The sequence below is a fragment of the Antrostomus carolinensis genome, unplaced genomic scaffold, assembly GCF_000700745.2.
Source record: "Antrostomus carolinensis isolate BGI_N321 unplaced genomic scaffold, ASM70074v2 scaffold12980, whole genome shotgun sequence".
NCBI classification, from domain to species: Eukaryota; Metazoa; Chordata; class Aves; order Caprimulgiformes; family Caprimulgidae; genus Antrostomus; species Antrostomus carolinensis.
In genome coordinates, this window is record NW_010286556.1 from 2,519 (window position 1) to 28,854 (window position 26,336).

General features: G+C 38.9%; 1 protein-coding gene across 1 annotated transcript in view; it reads left to right on the forward strand.

The window, feature by feature from the left end:
• Positions 1-3,716: 3,716 nt before the first annotated feature.
• The window catches only part of TTLL11 (tubulin tyrosine ligase like 11), a gene marked incomplete at its 5' end in the record, with an annotated part of 37,970 nt that continues 15,350 nt past the window's right edge, over positions 3,717-26,336 (forward strand). Inside the window, 5 exons of the mRNA XM_010174930.1 lie at positions 3,717-3,813; positions 5,653-5,786; positions 13,867-14,442; positions 15,058-15,153; positions 15,661-15,779. Of these exons, the coding sequence (XP_010173232.1) occupies positions 3,717-3,813; positions 5,653-5,786; positions 13,867-14,442; positions 15,058-15,153; positions 15,661-15,779 (1,022 nt within the window). The remainder of the gene's footprint in view (positions 3,814-5,652; positions 5,787-13,866; positions 14,443-15,057; positions 15,154-15,660; positions 15,780-26,336) is intronic.

Below are 26,336 nucleotides of genomic sequence, written 5' to 3' on the forward strand. Positions count from 1 at the left end.
AGATTCTGTTATCGGAAGCAAAAGACTGAACAAACTTTTTTTTTTTTGTTCAGCTGTGTGAATTTTGAGCAAATTAAATTATCAACCATGCTAGCCCTGTCTGGGGTAACACTCAGGGGTGGACCTTTTAAAAAGCATTGCAGAATTTTAATGTGCATGGCAGTGAAGCAATTACTCCCATCACTAGATTGGACTATCTGATTTAGTGTGTCAGATTCTTTAAATGAACATGATGTGCCAAATGAAATAATGGGCACAAATTGAGCTTGCATCCTGAGTTTGTTCATCACTTAATAAATTATTTATTCGGCTAGCTTTCAATTACCAGGAAAATGGAAGAAGCAGATGTCTCGGGCATCAAATATCCCGGCATTAAGCGTTTCATTCGTCTCGCTGTTCAGTGGCTGCACGGAGGCAGAGAAGCAGTTTGAAATTTTATGCTAGGAAAAGCTGACTAGAAGACAAGAGTCATTTAACTTGTCATTAAACATGATGGAACAGACTGATGTGACCCATGAGACAATTTAAATGATTGGCTTCCAATCAAAAGGTAGAAATGACCTGTCAGACCAATTTGACTGTGATTGATTATTAAGAGTGTCAAAGTTGTGAAAACAATTCTCTTCTGTCGGTGGCTCCTGTGGGGTTTCTTTCTTGGTTTTTGCTTTGGGTTTGTTGTTGTTGTTGTTCTGACAGGTGCCCCCCAACTCCAAATAAAAAAGATTTAAAATAAATTCCTCAAAGAGTTAGTGAATTGATTGCAACCTGCGTGTTTCTGCAGTGACTGATCCTAGGACCAGGCTCCAGTCACCTGTACGACCTCTGTCCCCCCGTGGCTGTGAGCACCCTGCCTTTGGCACCCATCAGGGCAGATCTGAGGCTATTCCAGCCCACACAAGGTAGCTGAAGACAGAAGCTGTGGCTGCTCCTCCCTGGAAGTGTTGAAGGCCAGGCTGGATGAGGCTTTGAGCAACCTGGTCTAGTGGAAGGTGTCCCTGCTGCTGGCAGGGGGGTTGGGACTGGATGAGCTTAAAGGTCCCTTCCAATCCAAACCATTCTGTGATTTTATGATTCTATGAAGTTGTTATGAGAAGAGCAGACTGCTTCAGGTGTCTGCCTTTCTTTGTAGCTGCTCCCCTGCACCAGGAGCTGGGGAGGTGGTGGAAAGGCCTCTCCTAACCACAATAAGATTGATTTATATCTGCCTGGCACTGCCAGAGAGAGCCAAATAATCAAACTTGTTTGTTCCTTTCCAAACACTATTCTTATGTAAAAGTATAGTGCAGAGGATAAAGAATCCTTCCCAGCTCGTTCAGCAAAATGATCCCGTTGTTGGATAAATCCAAGTAATTGTGATGTGTCAGGAGTAGGGAGGTTGCTGTGCCATCTGAATTGCTGATGGAGGGCTGCAGCGCTTCCATTTTCCAGTCCAGAGCTGCTCACTCTTCATCTGTTGTGCAATGATTTCTGTGCAGTGTTTGTAAAGTGCCTTGATATCCTCTGTAGATGAAAGGTGTTATATAAATGCAAATTTCATTCCTTTAATTTCAATTCCAGTTAATAAATAAATAAATAGTTCAGGTTTTACTGGGAAGGCTGCTTGGAGACCTAATGCTGCATCTGTATTCTGGATATACCTGTGGAGAGAGGTTGAGGCCACTGATTGTCTTTCAGAGCCTAACAGAATTAATTTTCACTTGTACAAAACTAGATTTTGCAGGCTGAATAATAATGAATGAAGTGAAGAATCCACTGGCTGTTTAAATTGGTTATCTCACCCATATGAGTAAGGAAACAGAGAAAGCATGCATTGCTCAATTAGCATTTTAAATTAATTTTTCAAGGCTATTTACTGAGGAAACTGAAATTTTAATTAAAATAGCAAATAAAGTAATTCACTCAAAAGCTTTATGAGATTCTTTTTTTCTGCCATATTGGAAAAAAAACCCCAGTGCTTAAAGAAATGTTTTAAAGCAAGAAAAATTGCATTTGGAGAAAGAATGAGTAATTTCTGCAAGATACTGTGGTTCTTTCAATATGTAAGTGATACTGAAGTCATTGGCTGATGAGGGTGGCAGATATTTCATGCAAGTGTGTCCTAAAAATGCTGTGGTCAGAAATACAGCATATTTATTTGAAAAAGGGGTCACCTAATAATAGAAGAGATTCCTGTGAACGAATTCCATGTGGTGTTTATTAGTGGCATCTACATGGAGCTGCAGATAAAATGGGTTTTTGGATTGATAAAAGGGATTGTGTTTAAGAGCCCAAGTGTGGAAAATAAGAGTATCTTTTTTACACAAAACTGATTATTATTTTTATAATAACATGGATTACAAATGTTTGATTTTTTTTTAAGTGATTTTTTTTTTCTGCTTTGGTTTGTTGGTACTGCTAATTCCTGAGGCTTTTGTTCTTACTGCTGGTAGCTTGGTTTTTTTAAATTGTTTTACAGCTATTAGAAACTGTTGCTATCAGTAATTGTCAGCGCTGTTTCAGAGCTTTACAGGCTGTTTAAAAAAAGGTTGTTCTTTTGGGTGATAGAAAACTATCCTGTCTCCCAATTTATGGTGAAATCTGGTGTGAATGGGAAAAGCAGCTCTTAAATTGTTGGAATACTTAATATTGTTGAAATAATTGCCTTAGCTCTTAATAGTTGAAATATATATGCTCAACAAATGATTAATTGAATTGCAAGCTTTTCTTTTAATTATAGGCTATTAGTAGCAGAAAGGAATTAATACTCTATCAGTTAATACAGATAATTGAATAAATCAATGAATAATACAGTTCTCTCACTTAAATATCGTGCTTTGAATATCCATGTTAAATTTATTGCAGCTCGGACACCGGTGTAAATCAGCTTGTTTAAAAGGTGCTTTGCAGGTACAACTTCTATTAATTTACAGCAATATTTCTAACTATCCTCTGAAATAAAGTTCTTAGGGAGCAGAAATGTTTTGTGCTCACGTGAGACTGGGAGCACATGGAGGTGCCACACGGTTGGGGGCGAAGGGCCACCATGGGTGTGGATGCAGTCTGGGCAAGGGCTGTGGGTTACCAGGCTGCAGAGGGGGAACATGAATACTGGGGGGCACGGGACTCTCAGCATTAAACAATGATCTTTTTAAGAACAAGAGTTGATTGAGTAACTGCCAGTAATGCCAATTCCCCCGTGACTTCCAGCGTTTCTTTCCCTCGAGGGTTGCTTATCACCCCTTAAAACTGTGGAGTTAAAAAAACCCAACCCCAAACCTTGTCAGAGTTTATTACTTCCCTGCTGTAGCACTCGCTGTTACTGTGCCTTCATGTGCTGGGATTAAATGCTTCTTAATGAAATTTCATTCCCTGTGATAGTGTTTTAAATTACAAATGAGTAGTGCCTTAATTGTGGTTGGTAAGAAGCTCAGAGTCTCTCAGTACAGATCACGCCTCTCAGTCATTTGGTTTTAGTTTCTAGAAGCCTTTCACAAGTTTATCAACATCTTGATAAAGTTGGTTTATTAATAGGTTTATCAACGTCTTGAACTTTATTATTGAGTCTTGAACCCATCAAAATATTCATAGTTTTGCAACCAAAATATAGAGCATGTTTTCTTTTGACAGCCAGAAGACTGTTCTTGAATGATTCACGCTTAATGTGAGCATTTACAAAAGTAAGGAGTGAATTGGTGTTGCCAGATTGCTTCAAATCTTGTCTCCTGTCTCTTTTCCAGTTCCCTTTTGGCAGACGCTTGCCGTGCGATATCTATTGGCATGGGGTGTCGTTTCATGATAATGATATATTCTCAGGTCAAGTCAACAAGTTTCCAGGTACCTTACTTCTGTTTCTGGTTTAAACAAATGCTTTAAAAACACGCTTACTTTCCCTGGTTTTGTGTTTTATTGGTTTTTAATGTGAATTATCTTCCTGATCAGCTGAGAGTATTTGTAGCATGTTACCATTTGTTGCAGAATCATTTAGGCTGGAAAAGACGTTTAAGATCTTTGAGTCTAACTGGTTTTGGTTGGTGATTTCTGCTTAGGGGGTAAGAATATCAAAATGGATTGTCTCAAACAATTCCTGAGCTGAAATTTGGTTTGAAGGTAAAAGTGGTTTTGATGAAAACCTCATATGGATGAATTTAGGAAAAAGAAGAGCATTAGGCTATAATGTAAGTGAAGTGTGCAATTATTGGCTGTTGTGTAGCACTGATAACAGTGCTGCATCTTTGGATTTGTGTTTGATTCAAGGTGGAAAGAGTCTCTGTTGTTTCATGCTCTGGCCTGTCTCAGGGAGAAGCTTGAAGCAGAGTTCCTCAAATGGATTTTTTAATATTGAAGTGTTCATGTCAGCCCTCATCTTATGATGTCTCTTCAACTTTTTTAAGCTCCCTTTTTTCTCGTTTAATCCCTCTTGAGATCTCTCTAAATAAGAGCTAAGAGCTTAGGTATTGACTTATCTAAGCCCTTTACTTCAGATTTATTGCTGCTGTTAGTATGCTGAGAGAATAAGAACCCTCAGATATTGAACTTTATGCTTTATTTACCCTGACTTTCTCCCGTCTGTGAGAAGTTCACATTCAAGTATCCGATGGTGTGGTGTTCTGGTGATTTCAGTTTGTGTTACAAGAATGTTGCCCCCTCTGTATTCTGCCTTCTATCTGGTAAGCAAGTGACCTGCACAATAATCAAAACCAGAGCTGTTCAGAACTCGACCTGAGTTCCAGGAAGGTTGTGCACACTTGATATTGGGTTTTACTAAATTCTTTCTCTTGAAGAAGCAATCTTGATGCTTTTCCTACTTAGTTGAGAGATTCAAAGAATGTGAAAGGGCTGGTCCTCAGGAAGTCTTAGAAACTTTTCCATGAAAATAGCTTTTTAGTCATGTTCCCAATGGAAATAAGACTCCAGCAAATGTGTGTGTTCCCTGTCACTTTCTGTCCTCCTTGTACCTTTGGAACCTCCTGGTCAGAATCAACTGCATTCAACAGAGGTTTGCAGTCACTGTAGGTTTTGTGGAAATTTGCTGACTGTGTAGGAAAGCCCCAGATGTTCTCACTGAGGAAGGAGCTGCAGCATCAACCTTGCAGGCTGTGATATCTGAAAGCACATAAACAACATGAGGGTAACCTTGGATGCCCTGACCTTGGGAAAAGCTTCTAGCAGAGCTCACACAGGTCTGGAAATGGCATGATCCAAGCATGAGATTCAAAGCTGCAGGAAAGCAGCTAAGTTGGGCTGCTCACAAAATAACCTGCTCTTTCTGACGTAGTTACTTAAATGAATGCAAAGTAAACACAAAGTGGATTATTATTTTTCAATGACATTTTTACCTATTCCTGGAATGAGAGCAGGGTGGGGCAGTAATTTTGGATTATGGCAAATATGGTAGTTACTGTTTGACTAAAACTTTCCCTATATTATTCTGAGCTGTAATTTTAATAATTTTTTTCTAATATGATACAGTAATAGGTACAATATGAAATATGACGTGGGAATGCTACAAGTATTTTGTCAGATTTTAAATCTTAAAAAGGTTTTCAGCTTTATTGAAAGCAATGAGTAGAGTGCCTACCAGTGGGGTGAGTAATGATGTAACAATTTACTTTTAGGATGGGACTTCAGTGCAGGTTTTTCATCACTTTTAGACACTGTCTGTTCTTTTCCCAGGCATGACGGAGATGGTACGTAAAATTACCCTGAGTCGGGCAGTGCGAACGATGCAAGATCTGTTTCCTCTTGAATATAACTTCTACCCTCGATCCTGGATTCTACCAGAGGAATTTCCCCTCTTTGTGGCTGAGGTAGATTATTTTTACTCTCAGACTAGTATAACTTGCTGGATATTGTTGCCATGGCACTCTTTAGTTTTTGATACCTACCAGATTATTTAAAATCACACTTGGGTGCTGTGGATGCCATCTTTTTTAATTTGCCTGAGATCAGACATGGTCTGGATGAACTGCTTTTGTTTGTTATGTTCTAGAATAAACTTAAAACCAATTATGTTTCTCTGCAATGCCAGGAGAGATGTCTGAAAATTAAACATGGTAGAACCATAACCCCTTTCGTGGAGTCTCCTTCTCTGGAGACATTCAAGACCCGCCTGGATGCCTTCCTGTGTGATCTCATTGAGGTTCCTGCTCTGGCAGGGGGATTGGACTGGATGATCTTTTGAGGTCCCTTCCAATCCCTAATATTCTGTGATTCTGTGATATTCTGCTGAGTTTTAAAGGGCTGAGGAGGTTCCAGTACAGTACTGCGTGGGGTGTGGCACTTCACCATGTTCATTGTTGCTGAAGTCCTTATAGTCCATCCTGCTTGTTCTATCTAAATCCTTCCAAACAGCATTTTGTACTGTGTGTTGTCAAATATACTCACGTTTTCCTGAACAGTTGTTTGTTTGAATCTCTTGTCAGACTGTTGCTTTGTTTAAATATTCAGAATGTAATAAAATGCCATTCTTTTTCAGCTTTTCTGAAAAAAAGTGATGCTGTCTGTTGGTGTTTGATTCTGTTATTACAAATATTTTTAAAAATATTGTATGTGTTTGTTTCAACCCTCTCTGACTCGCCCAGTGCATTCTTGTATTCTACAGTATCCTCTGCTTGGAAAAGTGAGAGAAAAAGGTATGGACTTTAATAGACTTCTGTACTGTGTGTTACTTTTTAGATAAGTACCATATCCACAATCCAATTAAATCCATGAACATCTTTTAATACATACTCTTCAAGTGTGCTGGGTCACTGCCATGGCACTGCTAGTAACAGTAAAAATGAATCAAATCCCAACAGTGCTTCAGCCTTACTGCTTTAGATGTAAGACCAATTTGTAGGAGGAGTGTAAATTATCCAATCAATTTAGCAATGACTGGTAGATAAGTGCAAATAACTTGGAAGTAAACTTTCAGAGTGGTGCTCTGGGGTTCTAGGGATGAGTCTTTTGGGAATCGTGGCTGTCTCGGTTACAAGGCACCGATAGCTGAGCGGCACGTAGCGAGGCGGTCTGTACATCAGGTTAAATGCACAGACAGGCACACTGTCAGCAGGTGGCACTGCAAATAAATACTTTGGTTGAATGGTTACTGGAGTGAAAACGATTTGTTTTTTGTTCCAAGAATAACAGATGTCCAGCAACATACTCGTAGGAGTTTCCTTTGCATATGTTCTTCCATCTGTGTTTGAGAAAAGCATAGTTCTTGTTATCAAACATTATATTTTATGTTGTAAGAGTTTGTGTTCTTCTTCACACAAGTTTGTAATGTAACCTCTCCAAAACAAGAAAAAATACAGAACAAAAAAAGCCCAAATCCACTGTGAACCATAAATGGTTCAGAACACTTTTGACTTGCAGTTTCATGAGTTCTCAGTAGGAGCTCTCCAGTCTTTTCTGTTGTTTATTTGTTCATACGTGGTTTTATTTGCTTTGCAACCAAGGGACCCTAATGCTGCTGAAAATGTCAGTGCTCTCAGACTGAACTTTCAGCTTCTTCGCGTACAGGTGCAATACAGCATGTGTGGAGCCTGCATGTTACACATACCGCTGCAGGAACTGGCATACACTTGAACAGGTGATTACATGTGTACATTTATCTGAGCAAAAGAGGATTTAGCCATCTCTGGTGCTTCTGGAAGTAAAGCTGCATTGCCCCGGGCTGCAGCTGCTGAGTATGTAGTTCTGGATGAGTCCTGATCTCCCTGTACCTTCGCTATTATTAGTATTCAAGTGCCTTTAAGGCATAGTTAATTACTGAAGGTCACTAACTCTGTGTCAGTGTAGGTGTAGGTTAGACAGGAGAAGATGGTTTGGTGCTATTTGTACTATAGGGTTTTGTTGCAAAGGGCTGGACTGAACAATTAACACCTATGAGATTTTTGTCAATTATTTTGTCAGTTTCTATTATTTGTAATAGAAATTACTACTGAAAGAAGAAACTCCCTGAGAATTTCCATGTGGCTGCCTCCTCCTGAATCACTACAACAGTTCAAAACAATTTCTCTTTCAAATACTCTTACTGAGCCTCAGTTCTGTAGATGTGATCATGAACTTTCATCATACATTTGTATCAATAACTAAATGCTGTCAGCTTTTCCCACTTTCTTGTGTGCCTTAATCCAGGTAAAAAACACTGCCCCTAATCTAATATTAACCAGCCAGTAATTGATGGGAGAGCTGCACTCTTAAGTTTGTTGGAGATGAGCTTCATATTGGGAAATATCAACAAAATGGTAATTCCCTCAGTGTCATTTGCATTAAACTGAAATGGTGATAGGTATTTTTACTGAGTTAATTTTACTGAGTAAATATATATTTAGCTATTTTCAATATTCACCTATTTTTTACCTTCTAAAACACTCTGTACTAACATGTCACCGTAACAGAAGATGAGTTACAGATAAGCAAATCTCTCAGGTGCTACAGTAATCATCCCTTCGCTAACAGAGAAGAATCTGTTGAATCTGTGTAATAAGAAGTTATTTCTAATAGGAAATTCAAATTTCTGAAAAGTAACTAGCTTGGGATTCAAACCAGGGCCTCGATGCTCTCGTACTGCCTTCTTTGTGGTGTCTGTGAGGATGATGAATAGGCCTAGTATGATTAATTTTTAATAAGAATCTAATTTGGACAGTCTAATTTCCAGCACAGCATATTTTTGGTGGCTTAATCAGGTTTTCAGCTTTTGGATACCTCTTAGGCATAGACATGAGTATTCTAGTCTTGGTGCTGTCAAATCTTACAGCCTATTATATTTATTTTTTTCAGAACACTGTATTCATTCAGCCTGAGTTTCCTCATGAAAGACAAACCTACCACTGAATCAGATTTTCATACCATTAGGCATCACACTCTCCTCTTGCTGTTGGCTGTAAATGGTTAGCCTGTTTGTAAAGATAATTTCCTTCTGTCAATATAAATACACAGAAATATTTCATATGTACTCACTTTCCTATGACTGACTTTTCTGAGTCTGGACAATGTCTTCATAATGTGAATTTGAAAGAATATAGTTGAGGGGGTTGTGGAGAATTTGAAGATGACTTGGGAATTTCCTTGAAGATCAAGAAACCGTCTGCTTTCTTCAAGACCGTTGAGCTGCTGAAAACCAGACTGACTCTGAATTACTATTCCCCTTTTCCCCACCATCCTCTCTTCATCTGCCATGTGTAAGTTCTGATGGACTAGAAGGCCTGAATGATAATAATAATAATATCCAGACCTTCTAGTCCATCAAAAAGTGGACTAGAAAACGATGGAGAACATTATTTCCTTTCCAGCTAAATGGAATGAGTTAAGTGTGAGATCTGTGAGACCCATGATTGTTAAAATGCAGGACTTCAAAAGCAGTTTGCTGTTGCATCTATAACAATAGTCCCCAGAAAGCAATATCTTTTTTGGCAAGGTGCTGTTGTAGCAGAGGAGAAGTAGCCTGAGGCCTGAACAACAGACATGGGAACGGGAGGGAGGTTGGCTGGCTGGTTTTACGGAAGTTCTCTGTTACTTTCTGCCCTAGTAGAGCATGGTTGGCACTTTGCTCCTACAGCTGGACTCTCAGTTGGGTACATTTAGTAGTGGAGGTTTAAGACTAACCAAGTATCTTTCTGGGATGCTGATTTAACAACATGGAACCAGAGAGACTCCTCTAGTATGTGGAGTGATGTCATGTCATGGGAAGGTTATTCTTTAGGGATAAAAAGCCTAGGGCACAAATCCCACTTTCCTTCTTGGCCTGCTGATCTACCTGGACCTGTTTATCCACACACAGTTTATATAACCCTGATCTCCATTATGGTGATTTATCCCTCAAAGTGACGTATTTTGAAGAAGGATCTTTCATTGAGTTTGTGTGACACTTGTCCATTAGAAAAATCCTAGTCTAAATAATTAATCTGGAATTTGTGCTGTAGTAGGAGGAAGGCTTTTAGCAGTGTGATTCTCAGTGGGGTGAATAAACAGAGAGGATGGAGCCAGAAGTCCTTCAGGCCTTGGGACATCGCTGCAGGCAGAGCTGTGCCTCCCCTCTGGGTCAGCAGCCTAATGCAGTCACAGCAGAGGACGTTGGCTGAAAATCATGATAATCTGACCGGTGCTCAGCCTTTTCCCATGTGCTGCTTTTCTCCCTTTCATTCTGCAGTGCCAGGGCTGATGGTAGCAACTGATTGGTTTTTGTTGGCTCGTATCCTCAGGCATCTTACGGTCAGTCTCCAGTTGTTGCTGTTGAGCCACAGGGCTGTGTAAAACCACAGAGCACTGACTTCTTCAGCGTGTTGCTGGAGGAATGGAGAGAACAGCAGCCACAGCTCTGGTGCTGTAAAATGTGGGAATGCAAGAAAAGAGTGGTCTGTGCTGTGACATGCCTCCATTTTAAAAAGAAGAGATTTGAAGTTCTTTATTCTTCCAAATCCATGAGTAGCTGATAAAGGTGTTAGCCTGCATCCCGGGTTTTCTTTAGCTGCGTTCTCTTAGGGCTGTCTGTGCCACAGCTGTTAGGAGTTTCATGAGCTACAGTCCTTCAGCATCTCCCCATTGAGACATGGATTTTATAGTTGCATTTTGATAAATTACAGTTTGTGCTCTAACAATTTCTTGCCTCCTAAACACTTGTGAATGCAGTGCTACTGTATTTACACCCGTGGGGACTTTTTCTACACGCAGAGAACAGCAGTCGAGCTGGAGGAGCTATAGAGACTGCCTCACTAGGGTCCTGTTGAACTTAAAGGGCTGCCCAAGAGGGTAGTGCAGCAGTTCATTTTCCACTGGTTTCTCAGTCCTTGACCTCCAAACTAGTTGCTAATTAATCCCACTTCCCTTGGGTTTTCTTTTTGTTCCTGGTATGCACCAGTTGGATCAGTACATTCACTGGAGCTGACTGGGTTTGGAGAGACAGGTCTTCAGTCAGCCTGTGCCTCAGCTCGTTGCTTTTCTCCTCCTGTGCTTCTGAAGGCTGAGACACATTAACTCACTGGCTTAAACATGCTCCTATTCTTTCCTTGCTAATGTTGTACAACATGCCATATTTTATGAATAGTTTTTAAAATTCATTTAAGAAAACTCTAAGCCCTTCCTGACTCCCTTTCTTTCTTTCTTTCTCAATTTCACTTCTACTAATTGAGGCATCCAAATCACTGCAGTTCTTACATTTGCTATACAAGTAATAAATGAAATAAAATTAATTTGGGCAGTGGGAGATATGCATGTAATATGAAAGATCTGATATTCAGCAGGTGTGTTAGACCCTTACAGTGACCTAGTTACTGTCTTTGTGATTTTTTTCATCCTCAAATAAAATGCATTGAAGCTTGCATAGGTTAGGTTTGCTTCTTAGGAACGTGTGCTTTGTAGGCAATTTAGGTGGTGTAATTGGTCTTTTCTCTGACATAAAAAGGTTCCCTAATTATATTGTTTTTTTCTGGTTTTTTTTTGAGAGAGGGAGTTTTGGGTGAATATGTGCTGTATACAAAAGTGCAGATCTGGATCCAGCAGTTAGTTATTGGTGCCATGTTTAATTCTGACTCACTGTATCCAGTTGGGAATGACATTAGCCTCCAAATATTCCCTGCTAAATGAAAGTATCAGTTTAACATATTCAAAGGCCAAAACAACCTTATTACAATAATCACATTTTGAACTGCCAACTATTAACAGTCTGTTCCAGGTGGGATTATCTAATTTTCTCACAGATAACTGATTTTTCAAAAAAGAAAACTGGCCATATCCTGCCCACTCCCTCCCCCCCCCACACACACTTTGTTTTTAATTTTTATTTTTACTTCTTTATGTAAGTCACATGATTTTGTAAAAGCATAAAACTCCAAAAATACTTCTTGTTGCTTCCAATAAGCTAATTTCTATAAAAGGCTATTGTCTGTCATAGTGCCAAGCCCTGTTTATGCCCCAGAAATCAAGCTGCTGATGTCAGTATGTAGAAAAGACAGTGGGACTGAACAAAAAGTTCCCATTCAATTGCCTTTTGAATTTGAGACATGTGGATCTAGATCTGAGGTTTAGAACTTTTTAGTTTTTTCCTTATTCTTTCCACTTTCTGTGTGAGGATGCAGACACTTCTCTGTAATCCTGTAATTCTCTATAATTCAGTTTTGTGCTTCATATTACTAAGGCCACGATTGGGATTCTGGAGAACAGTTGGGTTCTGACAAACCACGGGTACTTCCCGATCACTGCTACCATCATTTCTGTTTCTGGTAAACCATTTCCCTTAAACACCCCGAGAATCTCAGGCATAGTGTGGAAAAAGCTTGAAGATGTGAGTATAATGGCTTATACTGTACTCATGGATATCTACAAAGCAGCAAGAGAACCAGATACACGAGTAGTGAGGTCCAAGCTGCTGTAAACAAGACAGAAATAGGTCATACAGTCCTTCAGTGACATTCTCACAAAGTATTGAAGTTTACTTTAGCAAACAGGGATCTTTCATGGCAAGGCACTGCAAACTATGGAAAGAAACTGATACTGGTTTGCTAACCTTTCCTTCTTTTTTCCATTGACCTTTTTCTTGCTATTTCTGGGGCTTGATGCTTTTTATACACATGCTCATAGAGCATCAGTAGGTGTCAAAATTTCTTACCTGCTATTTCCTTTCTAGTGGGTCATCTCCCATCATCACCCCATACATAGTAACTTCAACTGGCAGTGTGTGTCTTCAGAAGAAATGTTTTCTGGAATGATTCTATCAATGTAAGGTGTTAGCAGGAAAGAGCTTTTGACAGCATTTTCAAGAAATCTGCAAAGTGGAAACATTCCCTGTGAAGAAGTGAGATGTATCTCGGGTGGTAACTTTTCTAAGCATTTTGCATACGAAGATGCATCGTGCTGTGTTGGTGTTGGCTGTTTGCAGGCTCACGCACTAGAGCGCACTGTGTCTCACACAAAACCAGTGCAGCACTGGTGAACATCTGAACACAGCCTGGACATCTGCACTAGCCCGAGGAAACAACAGCCAGGCATGGAGTGCTTTGTAGATTCATCCAGAGGTTTTGATTTGGTACTAGAAATCATCAAATTCTCCACCAACTTCCTTCACTTTCCTGATTTCAAACGAAGTACATCTCAAGGAAGCATCTGAATTGGCACGTGCTATGGACAGATCTTCCTAATACAAATCTATTGTTCTTGAAATTGTGATACAATTTTCTTTACCTTGCATTGGATAAAAAAGTAGTAATTGCATGTCAGGCCTGAGGGGAGTTCTGATATAAATTAGAAAGACCTTAATTTTGGAGTAGAGTGGTAGGTAGCAACTGAGGCATAAAATCTGTGCTTTGTTTAGTAAATTTGTGGTATTTGTGTAATATCTGTCCATGGCTCAGTATTCCCTAGTTTTACGAACACAGAGTATCTGATTGTGAAAAATACTCAGTGGTGGAAGAAGGTATTATCAGTGCCAGATTATTACTTTATCTTTCCTTTTCTTGGTATTGTTTGACTGTGTTTATATCTCAATAAATAAGGTACCTTTCCTTAGGTTAATGATAATCTTTGTAAGTAGTTCAAAATGTAGCATGGAAGTTTAGCTTCGCAGTTTCATATACATTAGTGACTAATAAAGAGGACCTCATGGGATATACAGCATTTCATCCTGTAAATCGGTACATAACATTCAAAAGAAGTTCCTGGAATCATTTCTACAACAGCTTGTTAAATAAAATGACCTTTTATCTGCACTAGTAACTTCCTACTCATGCTTTTTTGTTTGTCTCTGTGCTTGTCAGCACTCTTTATCTTCTACCTTTTTTGCACAGTGTTTACTACTATAGTGATGTGATCATGTTATTTTTGTTTATGAGTGGAAGTTGTTGGCTTTCATAGTATCAGCCCTTCTTCCTCCCCAATTAGTGTCTTTCAGTGTAATTCTTTTCCTTACAGGTTCGTATGATGAAAGACAGTGATCCATCCTGGAAGCCCACTTTTATTGTAAAACCTGATGGAGGGTGTCAGGGGGATGGAATCTACCTCATTAAAGACCCAAGTGACATCAGACTGACAGGAAGCATCCAGAGCCGGCCAGCTGTGGTCCAGGAATACATTTGCAAACCACTGCTCGTTGACAAACTGAAATTTGATATTCGTCTTTATGTCTTACTGAAATCTTTAGAACCCTTAGAGATTTATATAGCCAAAGATGGACTTTCTAGATTTTGTACAGAGCCCTATCAAGAACCCACTCTAAAAAATTTGCACCAAGTTTTTATGCACTTAACTAACTATTCACTAAATATCCATAGCGGGAATTTCATCCATTCTGACAACGTAAACACTGGCAGCAAGAGGACTTTTTCAAGCATACTGTGCAGACTGTCTTCCAGAGGAGCTGATGTCAAAAAGCTGTGGTCCGATATAATTTCACTGGTGATTAAAACAATTATTGCACTGACACCAGAACTGAAAGTTTACTATCAGTCTGACATACCAGCAGGAAAGCCTGGGCCAACTTGCTTCCAGGTAGGTTGGAATTTCTGCCAGGAATGCAGTTATTTCTATGGATAGATGAATTTTCTGGATGTTTAATTCCTTTTCTAAAAGCTTTCTCTAGTTATGTTGCTGATCGTTGGTTGGATGTAGCTGATCCATTGTAACCCGGGCAATGCATTGCATGAGCTCAGAGCTTAGGTTCTCCTCACCCAAGTTTTGCCTTACAAATCTGTCTCCTGAGCTGTTACTACTTGCCATAAACATATATGGAGAATTTTCAATGGGTATCAGTCATTAGTAGCAGTATTCACTTCAGTTTCTATCTCGTCAATGTTCTAACTACGAAGCTTTGCAGCTTCCTAATGCAGCCATGACGATGGCAATTTTAAGGCCCGCTTGTCATAGGTGCCAAGATTCCATGTTGACACATGCAGTGTTTAGGGATCAGACTAGTGTAGAAGTGGCCGTTAGTATCACAGACAAATGGTTTCAGTAATTCTTCAGCAATACAGCACATTTCCCAGTTATTTCTCTTTTCTCCCTCAATGTTTCTTCCTCCTGAATGTTGACATTTGGATGACTGTTGTGGTTTCTTGAAGAACGCAGGGAGCAGAATGGAAGTAACACGTTGCTTGTTATGCACAGATTTTAGGGTTTGACATTCTCCTGATGAAGAACTTGAAGCCCATGTTACTAGAAGTAAATGCAAACCCCAGCATGAGAATAGAACATGAGCAGGAGGTAAGACCTCTCAACGTGATACTGATACTGGAATGAAATTGTTTAGGTTTGTTTTTCTGGTCTTTTTCCTTGTTTGAAAGATGAAAGCTGTCTGCTAATATGAAACCTGCAAGGTTCTCTGTAATTTTCTGCTTTGAAATCGTTGCTAATCTTATACACTGGAAATACGACTTATTGGAATTGTGAAAGCTCTCCATCATCTTTTGTCATAAATACATTTATTCATCATCCCCTGCAGTTGATTTAATTGTGTTTAGGGATTGCTAATAATTTTTTTCATGTTTGTATATATAATAAAAATGGTAATGTTGGCAACAATCTTATTTTGAATATTTCAGTTTACTAGAGAAACTTGCCAAAAATTGTTGTAATATTATGCTGAAAACATTAAGGTATTTGTGTATTCTTTAAGAAGTATTTTGTAATTGATGCATGAAGTTTGAGCAAATGTGGAATAAATAATCCGTAGTTCTCTACTGAATAATTGTATCCCTTTGTAATTTAAAGCTTTCTCCTGGAGTATTTGAAAATGTCCCAAGCCCTGTTGATGAAGAAGTGAAAGTAGCTGTTATCAGAGACACTCTTCGTCTAGTGGACCCTCAGAAAAAAAAAAGAAAAGATATCCAGTAAGTGTGTTGACTTTCTTTGCTTTTTGTGTCAGTGCCTTGCAGTAATTATAAAAGTGAAATGTTTTTTCCCCAATTACGTTAGTTTATCCAGGACAATGAGTTCCTGACTCTCTGTGTGATTCCTTTTACATCCACAGTGTTAACTCTTTCCAGAAAGCTTGTAGAGTATTAACTAGTGGTGTGGTACAAAAAAGACTACTGGAATTTGTGGATCTGCCAGGGGAAGGTGAGGGAAAAAAACAATTCATTATACTTTCTGTTTAGCAGCAGCAAATCCACCAGATGACATTCTCAGAGCTCCACACTGACCTCTTCACGTGCTCCTTTCTCACAGGAAAGGCAGAAGCCTAGAAGGAGCCATGCAAGTGCTCTGGCTCAAGGGATTCAAAAGGTCCACAGACTGATAGTAAATCAGGCTTTATCAGTTCCCCTGGAATATCTTACCTTTAATTTAGCCTCTTTTCCTAATTCAAAACAATCATGAGATGTAAATTTGTGTATTAATTTGCTTGAAAGTCACCAATTACTCTCAATGAATTGCCCCAATGGAGCTGAAAAGTATGAATATTGTATTTAGAAATTGCTTCCTTGATCTGTGATAATAAACATAGTTAAATCTATGATTTGGAAATGAGAGGAACTGCCTGAAGCAGCTTATGCAGAAATGCTTGTGGTGGGAGCAAGCTGAGAAAAATAGTATCTTCTTTTTTGATGAAATGCCTTGTTTTAAGCAGTTCCTTGGAGACATGAAAGGGAGAATTTTTTTCTTTTTGTCCCTAAAAATTCTTGCTTACAGGCCTGCCTTCCTACTAGAATATCGATTTTGTTCTTCTCTTGTCACTTAGTGGCAAGCTTAAATATGTTATTCATGTTCTCTAATGCTTTCAAGGGCAAACTTGCTGTCCTTTTGCAGACAGTCCCATGAACAAGACATGACTGATAATACTTACAAGTTCTGTATTATTGTAATATTGTTATAAGACCAAACTATTCTTTCAGAGGCAGTGCCACTGTGGTCAGTATATAGATGTCTTACAAAGCAATCTGTACTGTGTGCTGCCTGTACTTAACCTTCACCTTTAAGATGACTTCAGTGCATGGAGCTGAAAAAAGATAATTTTTAACCTGTAATTTTGTAGTCATGTCTTTTTTTTTTAACACTGAAGTTATGTCAGGCATTCATTAACTACTTATTAGATATGGAAAAAAAGCAAATGATAATTACAAATAAATTCCTGGAGAACACCAGTGTGTATGGAACACTCATTCAACTGAGGATTCTTCCCTGATACATTTTGAGTACTAAATAATTTATAACAGGATTAGTTGGTGATGAGATAAACCATTGGCTCTTCATAGCAAGAATTCATCAGTGATGCAGCTTTTGTCCAGGATAATCTGGTTAACAGAGCATCTCGCTGATGAATATTTGTGTGTCTTCAGCAGAAGTCAATCCTATTTCTTGCTGCAAAGGGCAATATTCAGATAACTTTTTGTCTGGACACACAGGAACTCGTGTGTGACAACTCCCCACCTGTTCAGCTCAGATTTACCCCTCTCCACACACTCCTGCCCATAACTGCAGAGAAATGGCATCATTCCTCTGTTTGCAGAACAAAGATAATAACTAAATAATTGACTGGAGATAGAAAGCTGGACAGTAGTTTACCTTAATTTTGCTTGTCTAATTATGCCTGGCAGCAGGGAAAGCAAAATTTGGCCTATTAGTAGAAAAAAAACAACCTGAAAGAATTCTTATTCTGACAGCTAACCAGCAGCAGACATTGTGGACTCTAGTTTTGATGCTAATTAGGTGATGGACATTAATTTAAGTAAAGTTTTAACAATATATATCTGAATTTGAACACACAGGGGAAATATTGAGAAGTCTGAGCTGCATCTCAGGTAAATATTCTGCTGTGGAGATGGATTTGATTTCCCTCTAATTATCTCCCAGATTAAAATAAATGAAGCGTCTAAATGAAAGTGAGTTTTAGAAGTCATCCTGAAGTACTTCATTATCAGGAAAGATTAATAGCTCAGAAATCTTTTTAGTTTAATTTTTCCTCATCTTTATGGAGTTTTGATTATTTTTTTTCCTCCCTCCATTCGTGTGACATATAACATTGGAATATAAATTCAGTTGAATAAGATTAGTTTATCATGCCATATATATCTCCTAATTTTTCCAACACAATTTCAGTCTTTATGTGCACCAATCACTAGGAGCTACCTTGGCACTGACATTAATTAGTCACTGAAAATCTGCAGTGATAAAAGTTGAATGTACTTAAATACACTTAGTGGCTATTGTTCTACAGTATGATCTTTTCTTTGTTTTAAGAATATGTCCTGGATGTTTAAGTACTGCAGTATGTGCTTAATATTTTATGCACAGAACGTGTTTAAACAGAAACTTTAAATACATGCAAAGATTATTTTTTTTTTTAATCACTTTTGAGGAAAATCTCATTTTCCAACAGAGGAGGAAATCTCTTGTGTTGCAGAGGTGAGGGAAGGCTTTGTGTTAATCTTGGTGATGCAAAGAATATAAGGAATTAAACAGAATAAAAAGTGACTTGGGCATATGTGAGGCTTTTGGGAGGGGTGAGCAGGGTGGGTACTGCACAGCGCCTGCTTCTCCCTGACGTTATGTGAGTCCTGCCAGAAAAATCCCATATACCTGGAATGCAGCAGACCTGTTCTGCACACCAAGACCCTGAAGGCATCACTGTAAAGGTTCATGTCACAGCATCAATTTCCTCGCAGCTTCCGTATCCTCCACGTTACTGCAGTTGTAGCCAGAGTCCAACGGCAGCAGAGTTCCCAAGTAACAATGAATAGAGAGATGTGGAGCCACGTGCAGCTCTGCAGGGTGGAGATGTGTGTCACCAGCTCGGAGCCTGTCAGGAGGAGAATCTGAAAGCGGCTCTGCGGGTCGCTGTGTTGGGCTGTTTTCAAGCCATTCTGTAACCCAGAGGGTGAGTGGTGTCTGGCTCTGGACACCAAGTAGAGCCAGACACCAAGTAGAGCCTGGGTAGCCCTTTCTGAAATTAAAAGTGGTAGTTAATCAACTACATGATGTGGGGTTTGTTTTACTATTTTGCTCCTCTTTTAAAAAAAAAATCCAGCTAAAAATGCATGGCTAGAAAAAGAGAGTTTCTGATTTTTAATATTTTTTTTTCAGTTTTTATTTTTCCTAATGAAATTTTGCAGGAGCCAAAATGTAGAGCTTTTTTTTTGCCCTAGCTTTGGTTCCTAGACTAGTCCTCCTTTCCTCAGGCATTCTTAATGTAGACCTCAAGTTTCACTCATAAATTAAAACATTTAATAAGATAACATGGAAAACACTAACTCTTTGATTTTGTTTGTGGCAGTACTGTTCTCATGGATGTTAAGGCTTGAGTAGATCATTGCAGTCATCCAGGCTGATGACATGCTGGAACAAACACAATCATTTGTGGCTGAGCTGTTTTCTTGGAAAGGCGGATTTTTAAATTCCTCTGTAAATCTGCTAAATATTATCAACCAGGGCTTACTTTCTTCTGGTATTACTGCAGAGTGAATTCAGGGGGCAGTGGTGGCCAGTAATCTTGATTTCTTTTCTAAACATCTGTCACTGCTGATTTCAGAATTATCCTGCTGGTTTTTCCAGCTTACAGGTTTTTTCAGCAATGGTAACTCTTTTGACTTGAATTTCTGACCTAGTGAAGACCTTCAGTGCCACATTAGCCAGCTGGTCGTTATGTCATCAGGAGGCAGCTTTCCTCCTTTGAGTGAGAAATCTAATGTGAAAAAAGATGGGGAATTGTATGGGTTTTTTACTTAACGTATTCAGAGCATCATGTAGAGCAGGGGTGGCACACGTCCCTTTGTAGGACTGGGAAGCCATCAGTGTGTGTTTTTATTAAAGTCAGAAGCTTGGCTACCCCTGCCTTACTAGTGCAATCCTTGTCACGTAGCAGTGTAAGGTAAGGGGTTGGACTGTGCTCCATAATCATAGAATCACAGACTGGTTTGGATTGGAAGGGACCTTAAAGCTCATCCAGTCCCAACCCCCCTGTCAGCAGCAGGGACACCTTCCACTAGACCAGGTTGCTCAAAGCCTCATCCAGCCTGGCCTTCAACACTTCCAGGGAGGGGGCATCCACAGCTTCCTTGGGCAACCTGTTCAAGTGTCTGACCACCCTCACAGTGAAGAACTTCTTCCTAATATCTCATCTAAACCTCCCCTCTTTCAGCTTAAAGCCATTTCCCCTTGTTTTGTCATTAACTGCCCTTATGAAAAGTCCTTCCCCAGCTTTCTTGTAGCCCCTTCAGGTATTGGAAGGTGCTATAATGCTTCCACAAAGAAACTTGTGTAAAGCTTGTACGGTAGTAAATTTGCTCTGGATTTCCTTCTTGCAGCAGAGGTGCTGATCACAACCTACTGAAGGTGGGAGAAGATTTCAGCTAAAGGAAATTTGCACAATTAAACGAATGGTCTGATGACACCGAGCAACATTTAAAGTAAATCAACGTTACTTGTGTGAACAGCAGTTTAATTAAGATAATCACCAATGCAAATCATTGTTTATACTGTAACTCCAACAGAAAATCCATTTTAAAAGGCTTCACAAACTTCGGCTTTTTTGTGCCTAATTTTGAATCGTTATAGTAGTAAAATGTTTTAGCTTCAGTGTTTGTTTAATTATTAGCAATTTATTCTTTTAAAAATGGCATTAGAATTGAGGAGCAAAAAGTAGTCTGTCTTGTGTGCAAATATCATCTATTCTCCACTGGATGTTAGGTGTAAACTGTTTAACTGGTGGTGTAATTGCAAGCTGTGGGTATCATTTGGAGCGGGTCTGCTCTGAATGTCTTAGGAAGATCATTTATATCATCTCATCAATGCTAATGACCTGCTTCCCTGTCCTGTAAAAAATATTTGTGCCCTGGTTTATTAATGCTAATTAATCCAGAGATAATAAGAGACTTCTTTGTGTTTTTGTTGCTGTTTATTCTGTGTCCCAGTATGATCTCTTGCATTTACATGCCTAGTTTCTTACATATTTCAAGCATTTTATTCTTTTGACAAAGAAAGCATAGTGTTATGACATGTTTGTCATTAGAAATATGAGTTGCTCATGGAATAAAATCTACTTTTTACTTGCTGGAGATGATGGAGGTGCAGCCCTCTAAGTAATACAATGACTTTTATTCAGAACCGAAATAGCCATTGACAGAAGAAAGAATTGAAACACTTTGGAAATGAAATGTAATTTAATCTATGGCTGTTATAAAAACAATCAATTCATTGTGCCCACAAAAATGAGTGGTTTTGTTTTATTACCTCTTATGGTATTGCTGTTTCGTTGCTAGTTTATCTTTTCTGGAGTGCTATTCTCTGTACATACCACATCAGTGTTTTGCTATTTGAATTCAGCCTTGAAATTTATTTATGATGTGCTGATTTATTTTTTTTTTTCTTTTTAAAAGATGTCAGGTACGATTCTCTTCTCTGGGTTCTGTGGCTCTAGCAGATGTCAAATATGATTAACTAATTTTCTGAGCAGGAGGAACTCCAATGTGGTCTCTCTCAAATTTTTGCAAGATCAGCATGTAAATACTGGCTAATGTCACTCTGTAAATGTTAATGTATGTCAGTTTGACTTTTTTTCTCTAAGTGTTATGTAGTTAGGAAGAAATTCTAATCCAGGTCTTGTAGAACTTACTACACAGAAGATCTTCCTCTTTTCTTGCACAAAACAAGACAGTTCGTTTTTATACTGTGTGGATTACACATCATTCTCACTTTGAAAGATTTTTTTTCTCTGATATAGGACAAAATTAATAGTTTCTAGGAGGAGAATATGTGACCTGTATTAAATGAATGTCCAGAAATTAATTCATGTTTTCTGCATGTGCTGTCTGCCTTAAATGTAACTTTAGGTTAAAGTGGCAGCTTCTTCAGGAGGTGTCTCCTGCCGTGCTAGTGACCGACGTGTCTAACCTTGTCCACTCAACTGCAAGAGGAATGTGGGTCTTTACTTAAACAGGCCTTTCAGTAATGTTTCTCTTTTGTATGTTTCAGAGACATTTTCCAAATCCTAATGCTATTTTTAATTTCTTGATATTGAGGAGCAATTTTATACTTCCTTAGAGAAGAGAAAAAAGTCGGGAAATCACCTGTATGGCTGTATTCCATTTATTTTCCAGATATTTTTTACTCAGTTTCATAACCTCCCCTGAGGTTTGTGTCATGTCTAATGGAAATATGAAAATACATGGTGCAAAGATGTCTTGAGAGTTTGATTATGCTAGATTTTGATGATGATAAAGTAATTCTTGCCATTGATTACTGTGTTTATCTCACTATCCATATTCTAAGGTTACGATTGTGTGACAGGGGTGGTTTAAGAGGGTCAGAATCTCAGTGTATAAACACATGGAGAGACTGAATGGGAGAATACTGGTGTTGCAGCTATCCCTGAGCAGAAAATAATGACTGTTCTTCAGTCTTGTTGTAATGTATCTTAGTTTCCACTTCTGTGAGTAACTGTATTATGTTTCCCGGGGATTCATTACTCAGGGTTATCAGTGCCTTACGCATTATATGGGGTGAGTTTAGTGCTTATAAAAATAAGCATGTAATAAACCTAGCTATGCTAGTATCAGTATTTTGTTTTCCATTTGCTAATTGACTTTATGAGCTGACTGCTAGAGCTTTAGCTTGATTCCAGTATCCTTTTGCTATCACTTGGAAGTCTGGTCAGGTTTTTCAGCTATTCAAATGCTTCTCAAGCACTGCCTCTTCATTCCGAGCCTTATTTCTGCCTGGGAGTGTATAAACTCGTATGTGTGGCTTTCTTGAGATTGATCTCCCTACTCTGGTTCATTCTGGAGGCTGACACAATTTTTTTCTCCATCAGTCAAAATGACCCAGTATTCATATTCAGGATCATTCTACCAAAGCCCTTTGGAAGTTCATTGAATTAGACCCTTTCTCTTTCCTAGAGGGCTTTTTGGTTTATTCCTTCATCAGGCAATCTGCCAACTTCAGTATCAATTCTTGTCTGTTACATTAGCCCATGTGGCTTTTGATGAGTTAGAAGTGTGAGGGAGACTTTTAAATGTGATGTTTGTCAATGTTACTTCAGTTCAGATTAGTGAAATGTTAACTTTGGGGTTTTTTTGTAGTTGAGGAGTTTTTATTTCTACTGCTATGTCTCATCCTGCTCAGGAAGAACTAGCCTCAACTACTTTGTTCAGTTTTGTGACGCATTTGTTAGAGGTGCTTTGATCTTTGTTCTTGCTTTTCCAATCATTTATCTGCTTCAGCATTTGTTAGAGGTGCTTTGATCTTTGCCCTCTGTTCTTGCTTTTCCAATCATTTATCTGCTTCATCCTTAGGAGATTTTAGCCTTTCTCCTGTTGATTAGGACAGGCCCTGATGGAAATTCTACGAACTACAATGTGAGACATCCCTCCGTGAAGGGAAGGGAAGGATCTGGTGGTGCTTGACTCACAGAATAGTTCTACGTTGGTTTTAAGAACCACTTTTAGGAAAGCACCACAAGAGTGTTTGTTACAACAACAGAAAAGACAATACCAAGTGCAGAACAGTGGCAAATACTTAGCAGTCCTAACATAGAAAAGAAAATAAAATCTGCTGATAGAAAGAAGGCCAGGTCTTTGAGTTTATAAGTGGCTGTATTTCACACGTCATCTGAAATGTTTTAATTGACTAAAAATGCGTAAATACACGAGCAATAATAATGTTTCTTCAAAAATAGCTAAAACCACATCCCTAGCATAGGTACAATAGGAATTGAGTTATTCACTTTGATGTTTTTCTCTATCAAACCATTACAGGAAAAGTTGGTTTTGTGAAAATAACTCTGGACTAGGACATAAAAGGTGCAATTTCCGTTCCTGATTCAGCCAGTTTATGCAGTGACCTTTAGACAAAGCATTTTCCTTCTGCTACCGTTTTCATTCTGTGAAAAGAGGATGATGCCTTGCTTCTCCCATGCGTCGCCAGTCTTCCTAAATGAATAGTGCTCAGGATATGTTATTATGCTTAGTAGTACAAGAGGTCAGTTTATGTTTTGTTGTTATATAAAATATCTTGCAGAAAAGCTTCAGTTTTTTTCTTTGGAAGACTCTAGCTCCAATTCTGTACTCTTCAGTGAATATCCCTGGTGTTTACTAAGGTTTGCAAAGCATTCTTCACATCTTACCAACCTGATTGTCATTACTTTTCCCCATACAGAGTGCTTAGAGTCCTTGCATTTTCTATACAATATCATAACTCAGTGCATGGTGTGCTATTTGAATATTCAGGATATTAGGATTTAAAAAAGGGTATTTTTCAATGTCATTCTCTGGTGTTATTTTCATCTTTATTCTCATTTTTCCAGTCCTTTGCTAAGAAAATAGAGAACTTAGGGAATATAATTGGAATGCACACAAACACAGCGCTAAATAACCCCAAGCTTGATTAATTTATTATTATTCCCATTTTAACTTTTACCACTGCAAAAAGTGCTGATATTCATAGTCTAGTTTTGCAAGTTGGTCTGTGTTGGCTCACATATTGTATTCTAAGCACTAACATCTTGAATATAAAGACACTATTTTATAAACTGCCACGTAAAGAGTGAATTCAGTCTTATTTTGAATCTCTTGCAATGACCCCATATTGAGGGACAGCTGGAAGTGCTTAGAATGTCCTGAGCAAGCAAGCTGATGACAGGCCCAGTTAATTTAAAAATTTTAATGGGCAAGAATTGATATGGATTGCAGAATTTTTAAAGGTTTCATTTTCACCACTGTGAAATTAATTGGTCCAAAACCATAGTAGGCTTTTGCAGTAATTGGTGTGCTGCAGTGCCCCTAGCTCCGGTGTGAACAGAAGTCTGGTTTTATGTTATCAAATTGTGAATGGAGACCAGTTTGCCCAATTAGACTCGAATCACAATGTTTTGAGATGCAGCTAATGTAATTACATTTTTATTGACATCTCTTTTCTTTCCTTTTGCTCTCTAAAATTTCTAGTGAGCAATAGAGGAAGGATTGATAATAAACTGAGCAATGTGACCTGTCAAAAGCATTTCCATAAAATCTGAACTTTCCAAACATTTTAATATATTAAAACATGCTGGAGCAATTACGTCTTTTAGAGGTTCACACTGTATTGCATTTCAAGTTGATCATTAAGAAGTCTTTCTGCTTTCTTTTCTCTTCCCGATGATTTTTAAATGAAAAGAAAACCTTTGTGATAAAATACAGAGACAAGGAAGGATTTATCAGAATATGTCACTTTCCTCCCGTCTTTGTAGTGCAGCCACGAAAGTTGCTGTAATCTTCAAGGTTTGCCGGAGAAGAAGAGAGGTCAGGAATCAAGTGGGGTGGCTGCTTCGTCTCCTTCCAGATGGCATAAAAATGAATGTGGAGGCCGTGGGTCTAAGTACATCTTTGAATTCAGTTATTTGATTAGAGGTTATAAACGAGTCTCAATGGTAATAGAACCTGGCTAAAGGCACGGTGTGTTTTGCATCCCTCATAACCAGCAGTAGTGACTGGGGCAAGAGGAGTCCCGTTGACTTCGCTGAGCCGTAGTAAAAAGCCCGATTGCGAGGCTCCGCCGTGCTCAGTGCTGTTCAAGCCTCCTTCCATAACTGACAGCACACATGTTGGAGCTCCTTTGGTGTGTGCTTCTGCTTTGAATTCTAACAAAGTAAGCTTCTTTTGTGGCGTTTTGGTTGTGGTGTCATTGTTGTTTTAAACCTAAACTCAGCAATACTTCAGAGCATCTCTGGGAGCTTTGTTGCATGCAGGTGTTTGCTGGATCCAGCCGTTGCTGATGGCAAACTTCAGCTGAAACCACTGGAAATTCAGATGAAGCATGGTCAGAAATTTGCTCAGGTGACATTGGATAGGGTATAAAACAAATAGCAACTTTGACCTTATTCCTCGAGTACTTCAGGGCATACTTAGTGTTTTGTGGAGTTAGCCTGTACCTTTGAGAGAGTGGAATTACTGTAGTTGTTAAGGCCATTCACCTTTTCCTTTTACCCCAGAGGTAAACTGGCTTGCAAAAATAATACAGTAGAGAGGTCCTTAATGTTCTTGGATGTTATTTCCACCATTCAGGGCTTCTCACATGTAGCCTTCAAGGCTGACATCTCTTCAGCCTGAAAAGGGTTAGTGTTTTTGTGTTGAACGAGGGCTTAATCTCCAACTCATTTTCAGTACTTGGCTCAAGTTGTTTTGGGCTTCTCTGCCTCAGTGATCAAGGCATCCAGCCAGCTCTGAAAGTGTAATACATTTTGTCAAAGAATGTTAATCTGAACTAACTCTTAAGTTGAAAAACTGTCCTGTAGTAAAAGCTAAACAAATGTATTTGTGCCTAGTGAAGCCAATGAAGAGAGGACCAGGGCTGAGGAGAACATGGCTTAGCACGCTGTCTAACTGGAAAACAGGCTGTTCAGCCGCACTCCGCATAAGGAAGTAACTTTCTGCTTGTAAAGTTGATTTAACTGAAATCTGATTTGGTCCTCGTATAGGGAA